The 15,298-nt window shown below is 40.4% G+C and overlaps 3 protein-coding genes across 4 annotated transcripts in view; all 3 read right to left on the bottom strand.

Annotated features, from left to right (window-relative positions):
- Window positions 1–11: 11 nt before the first annotated feature.
- si:zfos-1056e6.1 (uncharacterized protein LOC107988029 homolog) lies at window positions 12–5,229 on the bottom strand. The gene is made up of 9 exons (XM_058078880.1): window positions 4,073–5,229; window positions 3,077–3,144; window positions 2,924–2,971; window positions 2,771–2,835; window positions 1,160–1,197; window positions 1,005–1,084; window positions 874–936; window positions 691–741; window positions 12–285 (listed from the first exon to the last, which is right to left on the bottom strand). The coding sequence occupies exons 1-9, from the start codon at window positions 4,146–4,148 to the stop codon at window positions 232–234; spliced, it is 543 nt and encodes a 180-aa protein (XP_057934863.1). The 5' UTR covers window positions 4,149–5,229; the 3' UTR covers window positions 12–231.
- A 159-nt stretch (window positions 5,230–5,388) lies between these two features.
- On the bottom strand, window positions 5,389–9,803 carry glo1 (glyoxalase 1). Its single transcript, XM_058078877.1, has 6 exons — window positions 9,614–9,803; window positions 7,757–7,839; window positions 7,517–7,657; window positions 6,534–6,601; window positions 6,098–6,187; window positions 5,389–5,686 (listed from the first exon to the last, which is right to left on the bottom strand). Exons 1-6 carry the CDS (start codon window positions 9,680–9,682, stop codon window positions 5,595–5,597), a joined length of 543 nt encoding a protein of 180 aa, XP_057934860.1. The 5' UTR covers window positions 9,683–9,803; the 3' UTR covers window positions 5,389–5,594.
- Window positions 9,804–10,247: 444 nt separating this feature from the next.
- Window positions 10,248–15,298, bottom strand: part of eprs1 (glutamyl-prolyl-tRNA synthetase 1) — a 24,359-nt gene continuing 19,308 nt past the window's right edge. For both annotated transcript variants that reach the window (XM_058078802.1, XM_058078803.1), the window contains 12 exons: window positions 14,700–14,751; window positions 14,368–14,577; window positions 14,216–14,288; window positions 13,086–13,165; window positions 12,897–12,998; window positions 12,669–12,824; window positions 12,403–12,600; window positions 12,143–12,316; window positions 11,908–12,068; window positions 11,173–11,251; window positions 11,033–11,097; window positions 10,248–10,961 (listed from right to left, as the gene is read on the bottom strand). In XM_058078802.1, coding sequence (XP_057934785.1) covers window positions 10,811–10,961; window positions 11,033–11,097; window positions 11,173–11,251; window positions 11,908–12,068; window positions 12,143–12,316; window positions 12,403–12,600; window positions 12,669–12,824; window positions 12,897–12,998; window positions 13,086–13,165; window positions 14,216–14,288; window positions 14,368–14,577; window positions 14,700–14,751 — 1,501 coding nt within the window. In that variant the 3' untranslated portion in view covers window positions 10,248–10,810. The remainder of the gene's footprint in view (window positions 10,962–11,032; window positions 11,098–11,172; window positions 11,252–11,907; window positions 12,069–12,142; window positions 12,317–12,402; window positions 12,601–12,668; window positions 12,825–12,896; window positions 12,999–13,085; window positions 13,166–14,215; window positions 14,289–14,367; window positions 14,578–14,699; window positions 14,752–15,298) is intronic.

The following is a 15,298-nucleotide window of genomic DNA, read 5'->3' as shown; positions in this document are numbered from 1 at the left end:
TTAATGCAATCATTTCAGATTTCATGAATGGACCTTTTTAATGAATTACTTAAGTTTATTATATATTTATGTATATATTTATATTTATATGAACATAAATAAATAATCAAGTTAATTTAGGTGACCATATCTCTTTTTATTCATTTTTTTAAATTTCCAAATCAAACTCAAAAAGGTAAAATTTCATGTTAAAATATAAATATTATTGAATTACTCCCCATTTCACAAGGTTCACCACAGGGGCGCTCGGGTTAGCATTCCTTTCCACGTGTGCGAATCCGCCACCTGCAACATAGCAGCAAATGGTTGGGTTGAACAAAGTTGCTTGGAAAATGTGGAGAGTATGTTGGAAAAGGAGTAGGAAGAAGCAGAGTTCGTTTAATGGTCGCTTTTCTTCATATTTTGGAGATTACTAGTTTGCTCACTTCTTGTCTTTCATAGTTGAAGAAATAAATAGAAAAACACAAGTATGTGAATAAATCAATACACTCTGCTTCTTCCTACTCCTTTTCAGATATGTTGAACTGCGGTAGACTCCATGCTAGCTCGCTATTCGGACTTCTTTGTAAATATGTTTACATGTTTGAAATGAACCTCGGAATCAAACCAACGCTTCAACATGGCGCTGCTTAGTGTTAGCGTTAGCGTTAGCATTAGCTTTAGCAGCAACGTGTGTTTTATTTCACTCACCTGCATTCTCTTATGAAGAAACATCAACTTCTGGTTGAGACATTCGATTTCCTGAGAAGCAACACGGCCATGCCATGAAAAAATGTCAGGAAAATAAAATTCTTAAAGTTGCAAGCAGCGCAGAAGACGGCGGGAAAATGGCACCCTTGGTTCTACGGCTCGGTGTCGGTGTCTCAATTTTACCTGGGTGACTTTTTCACTGCGTCTGAGTTTGATCTGAGGCAGAAGCTCTTCCAGTCTTTGGATCTGAATGAAACATCTGAACGTTCACGCATAAAATGGGAATACGGAGAGTACCGGGATGCAGTATTTACCCTTTTGTCGATGGTGTGCAGCCTGGTCTTCATGCTCTTGTTGATCACGGTCATGGGGATGCTTTTAGGGGTCGGATGCACTGGGAAGAAAACAAAGAAAAAGCATAAATATCGTGATGAATGGAAAAGATATTGAGTGTGCCGTCATTTCATACCATGCTGAAAGATCTTGGCCACCTCGAGCAAATAAGGCCTGGAAAGACAAACAGCAGTACAGTCGTGGTTATACATTACATACATTACAGTACACGCACTAGTATACATGAAATAGTAGTACTTGACGCTTAAATATTAGTGTTAGTAAAATATATTCTTCCCGTTTTACATGAATTCAAGTTACATGCCAGTATCACAACACTGCTGTTACAATAACAGCCGCTAGAGGGCAGCAGATGTCACAATTCACACTTTCATTATGAGAATATCATTCAAATGAATGGTGCTTTTTCATTTATAATAAATATATTTAAATATTTTTTATGAAAATCGTGTTGGATTAATTACCATTTTAGGAGATTATTTTATTATTTATTAAGTTTTTTTTTTTTTATCATACTCAGGATGGGAATACTAGGCGACACGGCGGTCGAGTGGTTAGCGCGCAGACTAGGCCATAATGTATTTCATTAAAGGACAAGTAACAAAATGGATGGATTGCGTTGCAATGTTGTCCCTGCCAACCAGAGGGAGGCTGACGTCACCGCAGCGCCCGATACGTTGCTCTGACGTATTACAGCAAAACTTTAAATTTATATTGGTACATGTTTGAATACTTCTCAAGCGTTGCAATGTTGTCCCTGCCAACCAGAGGGAGGCTGACGTCACCGCAGCGGCCAAGACGTTGCTCCGACGCACTACAGCAAAACTTTAAATTTATACTGGTACATGTTTGGATATGGGTGGCACGGCGATCAAGTGGTTAGACCACTTAGACCAGGGTTCAATTCCACCCTCGGCCATCTCTGTGTGGAGTTTGCATGTTCTCCCCGTGCATGCGTGGGTTTTTTTCCGGGTACTCCGGTTTCCTCCCACATTCCAAAAAACATGCTAGGTTAATTAGCGACTCCAAATTGTCCATAGGTATGAATGTGAGTGTGAATGGTTGTTTGTCTATATGTGCCCTGTGATTGGCTGGCCACCAGTCCAGGGTGTACCCCGCCTCTCGCCCGAAGACAGCTCGGATAGGCTCCAGCGGTAAAAAACAGTAGAAAATGAATGAAAAGGATGGGAATACTTCTGCTCTGGATGTTCTGGATATTTACGTATATCTACAAGAGTGAAAAAAATTGAGTAAAATATTTAATCGTGATTAATTGCATTTCGCCCATAGTTAACTCACAATTAATCGCATTTAATCCCAGATAGTAATACGTTTTTATCAATTATAAGTAGGGGAAACCTCTTTGTGTTACAATGATAACAACATCACATTTTATGTAGATGGATATCAATTTTGGAAATATGGGACATTATTATTATTTTTTTAATAATGCGTGTTTTTCCTTATTATTACGATATTAGCTCTTAAACTTGCCCACAACAGATCGGAAATGTGAGCGAGTGAGACCTCTCACCCTGATGCAAACATGCGTTTTGATTGCAGTGTCAGCTCAAGGTAAGATTTGTTTATTTTTTTATCCTGGTTTTAAATTCTAAATATTTGGGAAAATTCAGAAACGATGATTATGAAATATTTGCCACATTGCACCTTTCCTTCATGACGAATGTTGCGTGTGAATAAGAGGGTAAAGGAAAAGACGGCATACATGTGCTTGCTGTTCGCAGGGATGGAGCCGTTCAAAGGTATCAGACTCCCACGTTGGTTCCTGATCTGAACACACACACACACACACATGCAAAACATCTTCAGGAGGAATCGTTCATGAAACCGACTCCTTCCTCCGTGGCGGTGGACGCACCTTGAAGATGACGTCCGAGGAGCTGAGGCCGAAGGAAGCGGCGATGATCTGAAAAGAGAAAGACAACAAACAAAGCTTTGGGTCACGTCACGCTCGCCCTCCCCCCCCACCTTTGTGTTGCCGTAGCAACGGTGTAAACAATATGCGGATCACCTGCACGATGGCGGGCACGTCGGCCGTCGGAGGGATGGAGACCTCACGCAGAGCCACCACTCTGTCATCTGCAACGTACAATAACACAATCAGAGTTTCATGCAATATTATGGCAGCAAAATTGGATATTTACAGAATAAAGTACATTTATGACAATAAAGTTGTACATTTAGGAGAAAAAATGGTAACTATCTTTTTTTCAATTCATTTTTTCTTGTAAGATTTACAGCTTTTTTTTTGTAAATTCACAACTTTATTCTCAATATTTGATATTATTATTAGTTTTTATTGTATTGTGATCCTAATACTCCATTGCAGTTCTAAGAAAAAAGATGTTTTTTGTTGTAGTGAGAATAAAAGCGTATTCTGTAAGAATAGAGTATAAGTATATTTTATAGATCAATTCTAACTCAAAAATAATTGGTGGTGATTTAGTGTTTTTTGTTTTTTTCTTGGTATTATGAAATTGTGTTGTAATATTTCTATGCTGGTATTGTTTACAAACTTGGGGAGTACACCATTGGACATTTTTTTATTTTTTTATTTTAACATTATTTTACTCCAACAATTGAACGCCCTCAAAATACGATATGATTTTGTTGATATGGTTTGTGGTTTGCCTAAAATCCTGGTCGCAAAAACATTCAAGGATGTTGTAAGATTTCCGGGTAAAAAGTATCGAATCAGTATCCGCAATACTGGTGTTTCATTGACTTTGTGACGGATCAATTCCAACATCTGCCTACGACAGGACCACTTGATTGTCAAATGGACAAAAGAAAAGCTTCCTTGATTAACCAGAACCATAAAAAAAACATTATAACAAGCTACGTTAGGTTTGTGGTATAAAAATACATGATATGGAACAAAATATGACGGTTCGTCTCCATTCGTTGCCATGGATACAAACAGGCGCACGCGACACAATCGCTTGGTAAAATTTGGCGAGTTTTCTACTCTCGTAAAGATTTAAAAGTTGTAAAGAAAACCACTCACCGTTTTTGTCAAGTCTTCTGAGAGCGATCCAAGTCTTGGAGACACGCGTTGGTTGCTCAAAACTCACATTAGACATCTTAATCACCGCACGAGGCTGACCGGATATGGGGAGAGCCGCTATTGCCGGTATAACGCTTTCAAAATAAAAGTCTTGAGACAAGCGTTGGTTGCTCAAAACTTACATTAGGCTATTTAATCACCGCACGAGGCTGACCGGATATGGGGAGAGCTGCAATTTCCGGTATAACACTTAAGAATAAAAGTCTTGGAGACACGCGTTGGCTGCTCAAAACACTTTCAAAATAAAAGTATTGAGACAAGCGTTGGTTGCTCAAAACTCACTTAAGACATCTTAATTACTGCACAAGGCTGATCGGATATGGGGAGAGCTGCTATTTCCGGTGTAACACTTCAGAATAAAACTCTTGGAGACAAGCGTTGGCTGCTCAAAACTCACATTAGACATCTTAATCACCGCACGAGGCTGACCAGATATGAAGGGAACCACGATTTCCGGTATAACACTTTCAGAATAAAAGTCTTGGAGACACGCGTTGGTTGCTCAAAACTTACATTAGACATCTTAATCACCGCACGAGGCTGACCGGATATGGGGAGAGCCGCAATTTCCGGTATGACACTTCAAAATAAAAGTTTTGGAGACACGCATTGGCTGCTCAAAACTCACATTAGACATCTTAATCACCGCACGAGGCTGACCGGATATGGGAGAGCCGCAATTTCCGGTATGACACTTCAGAATAAAAGTCTTGGAGACACGCGTTGGCTGCTCAAAACTCACATTAGACATCTTAATCACCGCACGAGGCTGACCGGATATGGGGAGAGCCGCTATTTCCGGTATGACATTTCAAAATAAAAGTCTTAAGACAAGCGTTGGTTGCGCAAAACTCACATTAGACATCTTAATCACCGCACAAGACTGACCGGATATGGGGAGAGTCGCTATTTCCGGTGTAATACTTCAGAATAAAAGTCTGGAGACACGCGTTGGCTGCTCAAAACTCACACTAGACATCTTAATAACCGCACGAGGCTGAGCGGATATGGAGAGAGCCGCTATTTCCGGTATAACACTTCAGAATAAAAGTATTGGAGACACGCGTTGGCGGCTCAAAACTCACTTTAGACATCTTAATCACCGAACGAGAGGCTGACCGGATATGGGGAGAGCCGCTATTTCCGGTATAACGTTTTCAAAATAAAAGTTGATTCGTGAATATTGCTGTACTGGCATGGCGTGGAATGTAAAATAATGAGTTTATTCCTAAGAAAAGACGACAGGACACAGCACGTTGCGCGTGAATGGCAGCTCTCATGTATTACACAGCTTAATACGGCACCACACCATCACCCACCAGCGTAGTCGTTACCAGAACAAACGCAAACATTTCAAATCTACGTGCTCGTACAACGGTCCCGTGTTTGTGCGTTTTCCCACCGCGCCGCAGGATGTCACCCTCTCTAACGCACAAAGTCTTGCTCTCGCTCTCCTTCCATTTTAGCTGGTGATGGAAATCATGTTGTTGGGGCTTAGGATCTCGATCCAGTACCCGTCGGGGTCCTGAATGAAGGCCAAACCTTTCATTTTACCTGACACAGAAAAGAACAGTAAGATAATAATAAAGAAATCCTACAGCCCTCACGCTTCAGCCGGCATAAATCCATCTTAGCCAATGGAAAGGAGACATGTTAGAGTAGTCAGTGTCCAGCTCGTGTATGTGTGATGTCCCCATCAGGAAGACAATGCACGGTATGCCGCATGCGGTTACGCTCCCACCACCATGGTAGTACCACCTTGGTAACTGAAGGCCCGACGTCTAGCTAGCTACTCGCTTGTGCTGCCAGCTATTTAGACAATACAACAATAATACAAGCTGTACACGGACTATTCTAAAGTTTCCTTTTCTACAGTATTGTACTCTGACAATAAGTAATATGGTTGCCTGCCGGAGTGTGTGGGCTGTACTTCCCATATCGTATACGAGGATTTCATGTTCTCACCATCGTCGGGCTTTTTCACAAACGTGACGTCTTGCTCTTCAAACAATTTGCACGCTTTGACGACATCGGGAACGGCGATGCCGATGTGTCCTGTCAAAAGTCGTACAGTGAAATTAGCGCCTTAAAAAAGAAAAGTGGACTTTATTTTGAATCTTTAGCTTTTCTGTGAGTTCTAAAGATATAAAAACAGATAAAAAGAGGCAGCTAGGAATGCACGTAATGGGATGCACCTATTCCGCCTTCCAAAAAGCGCCAACATGGCTCCATTTCCGTCATGTCAGCTGCATAGCTAGCACATTGTTATTGTTTATTAACAGTGGTACACTCAAGAACTACGTTACTGGCGTAACGACCGTTTGTGACGCTAGGCGTAGCGCTCCGTTCTATGCTGCTGTGTGATATCAATGCACCCAGGAAGTAAGACATGGACACTTACCGAAGCCGCGTGGATCCGAGTTTCCATTGTGGTACGACTGACTTTCATCAGACTCGGACCCCCAGTTACTGGAGAGGGAGGGGGGGTGAAAGACGAGAGAAAAAGTTTCCACTTAGGAGTAGAATTGTTATGCTAAATTGTTGCAATAGTGAGTATTAAGCTATTATGCTATTTCACGGGATTTCTGTGGGAAAGAGATGAAAATAAACACAGTGATGTTTACACCAGACTCCACTATTTGAGGGAAGGTTTTTTTTCCGAAAGATTCGGTTTTCTGAGAAGATTTGTCCTCAAATGTGGCTACGGTTTTCATACAATATCGTTCCCCGAAATGGAGCACCCAAATACATCACCTTACACGTTGCAGGCATTCTTTGCCATAATAACCTGCCACGGGGCCAAAGAAAGTAGCAAGTGGCAGCGATTTGATAAAAAAACAGGTGGGAAAGAGTATTCAATTCCATCCAGGAAGTCCGTATCAACAATAAGTTCTATCCATTTCTCATTTATAATTTTTTTCTACATGTGATTTTTGGTTCATATTTTGGCGTGTCTGGAACGGACTCATTGCATCACATTATGTCATATGTGATATATATACGTTTCAGTTTTCGTCTGACCTTTAGGAACGCTTTAACAACAAAAATCAAGGCAGTACTAGCTAGCTACTAGAAGCTAGATTTCCTTTATCGAGGTTAATTGGTTCCAAAATTTCTGAAAAGTAGGATTCCTTATTTATAAATGGAATATTTTTTGTAGTTTGAGCATAGAAAACCTGCTTACCAAATTATGAATACACCTTTTAAGATTAGAGACCTCTAAACAAGAAAATAACAACCCTATGGTCACATTTACACTCCTATTACCCAATATCGTAGTCATGACTGACACCTAGTGACCAGTATAGGATACTACATATCATCACAGCGTCACAAACCAACATGTCGGTAAAGCGAGTACGTCTAATTGGGCGCGCCCCTTACTGTGTCAGCTCGATGGTGGCTCTGCGGGAAAACGTCCAGGACGTCCTGCACTTCACGTCAGCAGGGATCTCGTTCTTGTCCTCGTAGCCCAGGAAGAAGAGGGAGAATTTCATGGAGGGGAAGTCAAACTTCTGCAGCAGCCTGGGCGACAGTCAATCAATCAATCAATCAATCATCCTGTCAATCAGACAATCCATAGGCTGGCTGTTACGTCAGAGAGCATCTGACTCCAATACTCACGTCATGCCGAGGATTCTGGTGTAAAAATCCAAGGATTTGAGAGGATCCTTCACTCGCAGCATCGTCTGCTGCATCATGAAGTCCTACAGGACACAGAAAAACACAATACTTATATTGATTATTGATTATTACTCACAGCAAACTGTTCAATGCATCAGCTAAGTTATGCTATACACGTGAGGGCAGTGCTTTCGATGTCAGGACAACCTCGAACGTTGAATTCAAATACTGGAGGTGAAAGAAACAAAGTGTGCTCACACCGGTTTGTGAAGATTGGAATGCAGCCAGACTTCACCCCGGTGCCACCAAACACACCCGACTGGCAACCATCAGCACGTCTGTGTGAGCTACGCTTCGCTTTCACCATCAGAAATCACGGAAAAAAAAAACATAATCTGTTCCAGGGTCAAACAATCCTCGTTGTAAACATTGTTTATATTATACACTGCAGTTAAGGGTATAAGTTAACATAGCTAGTAGCCCCGCCTCCACAAAGAGGTTGAATGAGATGAGAACCCACTCTGTCCATTTGTTACACGCACAGAACCAACATGCAGAAACAGATACAGAGTGATGCCTCTTCTCATCCAGCCTGGGTGCCACAGAGAGAAGAGCAGGTCTGTTTATAACCAAGAAATGCATGAATTTTGATTTTTTATATTTATATAAAAAATATATAAATATTTTATATATATTTATTAATATATGTATATATTTTTATATTTATATAAAATATATATAAATATTTTTATATTTTTTTTATATGAATACACACCAGTAAAAACTATAGTACTGTCCTGTATGTGTGTGTAGTCAACAATAGTGATGCGCATGAAAAATATGACTAGCAAAAACATGTGTATTTCAAACAGCATATATTGTTATATATTTTATAGCATGTTTGGACTTGCCAAGTTCCGTGGGTCGATCCCAGCTTATGTCTTGATTCAATGTTAAAGCAATGGCCACCAAAAGACACTATTTTCCGGTGTAAAATCTGCTCTAACGTCTTTAATATTTGGGGTAGAAAAGTAAAATTAAAGTTAAAAAAAAGTAAAATTGCTACATAATTGCACATTTCTGTCATACAAGTGTAAAAAGAAGCTGACCGCTGTTAAATGTGACAACAAGCCGACTCGTTAGACAGATGGATGTTGCACAGCCTCGTGCAAGTCTAAGCAGGTCAAAGGTCAAGCAGTCAGAACTCACACATTCTTACCAAGTTGAAATGAATGGCCTTCTTGTCACGTCAGAAGCGGAAAGAATGTAAAGAATTTTACACAAATTGAGATGTATTTGGGTGATACACGTGTTAGTTGTGGATATTTAACCTTGTAAAAGGTTTAAGTATCGTAGAGATAGTAAAAGTGGACATAAACTCGGTACACAAATGCGTTTACGCATTTTAACTAGCCAGTGCTATGCTAGGTAGCTAGCTAGCTCGCTAGTTTGCGTGTCACCAACTAGCCTGCCATCACAACACGCTAACATGTTGACCACACCTAAAACACCACATTATCCGCTCATTCAACCTCCAAGTATTTAATTTATTACCAAATTAATGGCGTTTGCGAACAGCTTTTGAGTCCATTCGTCTCCACAGTTGAGCAAATAGCAAAATTCTGCAACGGTTTAAGCTAACATTAGCTTGCCTTGCTTATCAAACTCCCGTCGTGTCTTAGGTGTGACAATGATAATTTAAATATTAATAGAACATGCTGAACCACAGCGTAACAAATTAACTGGAAAAAAGGCAGCTCAAAGACGATTAAGGATAATGTCTGGCCTGTTCGGGATGGACAACTTTGACAGCCGCGTTCAAAAAAAGTTCAAGTTTCGGACAAACAAACTTCTTACCTTGGTTATTGGATCCGCTTCTTTACAAGCCGCCGCCACGACCTCGTCCGATATTCCCTTGTCACTCATTTTTACTTTGAATGTTAAGTCAATAACAGGATGACATATTAAATGTGGGGCTCCGAGGGGACAGTCTACACTGGCATCAGACTTGGTAGCCTCCGGCTGCTCGCTCGCGTGTGATTGGCTGTTTCTCCGTCTCATCCACTCACAGCCCCGCCCTCAAAAGCTGGCGCCACAATTAAAGTCGGTGTTGAGATGAGCATGGCGGAAATGCATTGAAAAACAGGAAATAGATACAAGAAACATGCCGTTTAAACTTAACATTACAATCGAGACGTATTCAAGTACATTCCAAACCGAATATCCTTACTTTCCGTATTAAAGTAAACGTCTATACTTTTACTTTAAAAATACATACAGGAAGTGAACTTCCTGTAAAGTGAAAGCTTGACGTCTTACTCCCACCAAGTGCTGGATGCTGAAAAAGAAATGTAAATAAATTTAGAAATTTAGTCACAAATAAAGCTTAATGACTGCAAATTAAGTATCAGCACTCATTATATACAGTATGTCTCAAATATTAATTTTTTTTAGTGAAGCAAAAATGATTGCTTAAAAATAAAGACACATGTTGCCACAGAAATAACTTTATTACACACAAGTTGTGTTTACACGGCGACTCCCCCAGGCTGGCTGGCTAATTAACCAAATACAGTTAAATCACAGCTGTAAATTATTATGGCTGCTGTAGATAGGCAGGATGTAAATGAAACTGATGTTGGAGGGGGCTGGATGGAAAATATCCAAACTTCATGTCCCGAGTACCTGAGAGAGAGAGAGTGAGAGGCGCTTGGCAGCTAAAGAGCATGATTACATTAAACGGGGAGATGCAAAATAAAATAAAAATATAAAAGTAGTTTTAGTTAGGTATACTTTAGCCAGCTCTGTGCAGGCCATTTTTATCCAGGCCTTCAGGAAAGTGGAATCGCAGAGAAAAAATGATAATTTCTCACACACACGACTGAGGTTAAATGGTTTCTCTCACCTCCTTGTCCCATGATAGCATATTATCCTAAAAAAAATGGCCACATAATATATAGAGCCATTGAAAACCCCACCCACAGGATACAAAAAGATGATAGGAGAAGAGGGTGGAAGCCCTTTGCTATAGCAATGATGCTCCAGCAGATGTCCTCAGTAGCTACGTCCAAACATGGTGTAGTACTGTGCTGGCTCTTTGCCGCTCACGCACATCTGACCCGGCTGCAGCGTCTTCAGGGGGGAGAAGGGGATACACAAGCTCTTCGCTCCCATGGATGGCGCTCCGGGCTCCAGGTCCTGGTCCCTGATGCAAGAAAAGCAAAACAATGAAGCACGGAAAAGACAAAAATGATTGTGTTGCAGAGTTGCACGGACTTGGCAGTGGTTTTCTTGATCCAGTCCTCGCACTCGATGCCTCCACAGAAGGGGATCTGGACGATCTACCAAAGGAAAATACGTGTTAACAGAAAGCGCGACCGAGGAGAGGACATGCGTTTGGACAAGGGTGTCCTCACCTTGCCAGAGTCCAAGTCCTTCTGGAACTGTTCCATTGTGTCTGCGACAACCATGTGACTGTGCAGGTCATTTGACGCTCTGGGGGAAAAAAAAAACCACAAAGAAACACTTTATGACACACTTCAAGCGTGTCTAAACTTTTTCCAGTGAAAAATAAAAGGATACCACATTACCATTTTGTAAAGCAACACATATAGATATGCTAAGAAGCCATATAAAAAATATTATATATAGAAATGCATCTCAGCTTTGGGATAGAAGTCAAAAAGATATTTTTTTAATTATTCAAATGTTTAAAAACTTTATTCTCAAATAGTCTCTTTGTTTTCTTTCTAATATTATGAGTTCATTTGCATATTACAACATTTTCCCTAACCCAATTCTAGAAAATTGACAGTTTTTTTCTCATAATATTATGACTTAAAAAAATGCTTTCTTTAATATTTCAATTCTACGCTATGCTTTTTCTATTTTTTAAAAATATTTTGACTTAATCTTATAAAACTACACCTGTTTTTATTTGAAGCTTTATTATACATTTTAATTTCAACTTTCTTCTTGCACATTTTTGTCTTGTAATTATTACTAAGGATGTCAGATAATTATCGGTATTATTGCGATATTAGCATTAAAATGTGATATATGTATTTTTTTCCCGATCATGGAAATAAAAAAATAAAAATGCTGCATACAACACACATGTGTTCGTTCCATTTAGGAACATGACAACGTACTTCTTAAACAGGCAGCTCTGAATGTCCTCCAAGATGGCGGTCAGCTTCTTCTCCACCTCGGCGTCCGGAATGGTCATCTTCTCACCCGTGTCTCTCCTCACGGCGACACACTGGCGCTGCTGCATGTCCTTGGGGCCCACCTCCAGACGGATGGGAACGCCCTGCACGAGAAAAGAGTTATTTTCCCACACGGATCACAATCGTCATTTTTATCCCGCAGGAGGGAAGTTCAAACCTTGAGCTCCCAGTGGTTGAACTTCCACCCTGGTGAGTAGTTGTCTCTGATGTCGCACTTCACTCTGATGTTGGCAGCCTGAAGCCTGTTGACGTATTTGGAGCACTGGTTCATCAGCGCCTCCTTGTCCTGCTCTGACAGAGACGCCGTGATGCCGCATGGAATGATGACAACCTGGCAACATGGGAGGAGAAAGAGAGAGAGAACAAGAGGTGAGTATCATCCTGACATCGTTCATTGAGTCATTCAGGGGAGTCTACCTGCAGGCAGGCCACTCTGGGTGGAAGAACCAGGCCCATGTTGTCTCCATGGACCATGGTGAGGACACCGATGGTCCTGGTGGTGAGGCCCCAGGAGTTCTGGAAGGCCAGCTGCTTCTCGCCAGGTTTCTTCGGATCCTCAAACATGATCTCGAACATCTTGGAGAAGTTCTGACCCAGATGGTGGGAGGTCGCACCCTGTCGCGGCCACATCACACACATGAGTAAGCATGTGAAGATACGAGCACCAAGCACGGGGGCGGTACCTGGATGGCTCGGCCGCTGGCAGAGATGTAGGCCTCCACGGTGGTGGTGTAATCTCCTCCGGCAAACTTCTCCTTCTCCGTCTTCCTTCCCTTCACCACGGGGATGGCCATCAGTTCCTCGTAGACTCTGGCGTACAGGTCCAGGATCTGAAGCACCTGCAAGCATATGGTTCTTGGTGATTTGATTTGAAGATGATGCCCAATCAATTTCCAGGTTTCCATGGTTACCTCCTCTGCTGCCTCCTCTTTGGTAGCGAAGGCCGTGTGTCCCTCTTGCCACAGGAACTCTCGCGTCCTCAGGAAGGGCTGGGGGTGCTTGAACTCCCATCTCTGGGCGGGGGTGGGGGAGAGAGAGGGAGGGGTAAGACTTCTGGCTAACTTCAGGCTGAATTTGGTTGGGGAATGGTGGACACTCACCACCACGTTACACCACTGGTTGAGTTTGATTGGCAGGTCTCTGTGGGACTGCACCCATTTGGCGTAGGCCGGGTACATCACTGGAAGCACACAAGACCGCGCCACTCTTACAAAACATGAAAACATCAAGTGCACCAAAGAAACAACATTTTTTTTTGTAATTTTATGAGAACAAAGTAAAAATATTAAAGGAAAAAATGTCATATTGTTATGAGAAAAAAGTTGCAACTGTACAGAATAAACTGGTAACAATGTGAGGAAAAATAACGCCATTTTGGTAGCATAAATTAAAAAATGTGTTTTTTAAAGTTGTAATATTAAAAGAAGCAAAGCAAAATAAAGTTGCAATTTTAGGAAAATAAGTTATAATATTATGAGAATAAAATCTCAATGTTACAGGAAGAAAATTTATAGAAATGTATATATAAAACAAAAAAATATATATGATAGAAAATATATATAAATGTATATAAGAAAAAATATATTTTTTTTTCTCATATAAATAATATATATAATAAATAATAAAAAATATATACATTCATATAAGAAAAAATATATATATAAATTTTTTCAGAGAAAAAAATATATTTTATAAAAAAATTATATAATTTTTTTCAGAGAAAAAAATATATTTTTCTTATATAAATTTATATATTTTTTATTATTATTTATTATATATATTATTATATATATACGAAATATATAAATGTATATATATTTTCTATCTATATATATTTTTTTGTTTTTATATAAATTTATATAAGAAAAAAAATATATAATTATATATACACATTTTTTTCCAGAAAAAAATATTTTTTCTTATATAAATTCATATATATTTTCTATCTATCTATCTATTTTTTATATATAAATTTCTATACATTTTCTTCCTGTATTATTATGATTTTATTCTCATAATATTATAACTTATCTTCAAAAAAATTGCAACTTTCTTTTGTTTTGCTTTTAATATTACAACTTAAAAGAACATAAAAACATATATTACATATATATATATACACACACACACATATATACATACATACATATGCATATATATATATATGCATACATTAATGTATAAAAATGCTGGCAGGTGAGGCTTTTTAAATAAAGTTGTGTCATCTGACCTGTCTCACTGGTGGGTCTGACGGCAATGGGCTCTGCCAGCTCAGTCTTCCCTGATCGAGTCACCCAGGCAACCTGGAAAGCAGGACAGTAAAATTCCTGATTGGACTGATGATCTGTATCTAACCTGAAGGACTATCCTTGGGCTTCACACCTCTGGAGCAAAGTCTGCAATGTGGGTCTTCTCTTTCTCCAGGGCGGCCTGAGAGACAAACATGGGGAAGTAGCAGTTCTCCACGCCCAGCTTCTTGATCTCTCGGTCAAAGAATTCTTTAATGGCCTCCCAGATGGCGAAGGACCAGGGCCGGAGGACGTAGCAGCCGCTCACGTCGTAGTACTCGATCATCTCGGCTTTGGTGATCACCTGCAACGTCAAGAGTACACTCACGTTAGCGGCTCTCGGGGAGCTTTAAGCCAAAACATCTGAAACAGCCCGGGGGCAGAACGAGGACACGCTGGAGGGAGCAGGTCTTTGCGTTGGCTCACCTGAGAGTACCAGTCTGCCAGGTTCTCCTCTTTCTTAGCTTCCAGACCCAACCTGACAGGACAAAGACAGTTAATGTATGAATACATGTATAAAGAGTACACCAAATAATACAATAATAATGAAGAACTAGAAAATTCCTGCGGAAATTTTGATGGGCTTGCCACCTTTGCTGTGAACCTCGGGCCCGGTGCGCCAATGGCTACCGTGCTAGCACCTAGCAAGACAGCCTCAAGTACCGAAAAGGTTGATGCAGTCCCATAGTGTCCCCACATCATGCCATGTGTCTATTTGCCTTTAGAAATGAGTAAATTAGCTAAAATGCTAACATGCTAACAGTCATCATGCTAGCACCTAGCAAGAGGGCCTCAAGTTTAGAAAGTGCCAAGGTTGTCCTATAACCTTCCTACATCATGGCATGTGTCTATTTGCCTTTAGAAATGAGTAAATTAGCTAAAATGCTAACAGTCATCATGCTAGCACCTAGCAAGAGGGCCTCAAGTTTAGAAAGTGCCAAGGTTGTCCTATAACCTTCCTACATCATGCCATGTGTCTATTTGCCTTTAGAAATGAGTAAATTAGCTAAAATGCTAACATGCTA

This window comes from Doryrhamphus excisus, chromosome 7 (assembly GCF_030265055.1).
Source record: "Doryrhamphus excisus isolate RoL2022-K1 chromosome 7, RoL_Dexc_1.0, whole genome shotgun sequence".
Lineage (NCBI taxonomy): Eukaryota > Metazoa > Chordata > Actinopteri > Syngnathiformes > Syngnathidae > Doryrhamphus > Doryrhamphus excisus.
Note: the sequence above shows the minus strand (reverse complement) of the source record. Positions and strands in the feature narration are given on the sequence as shown.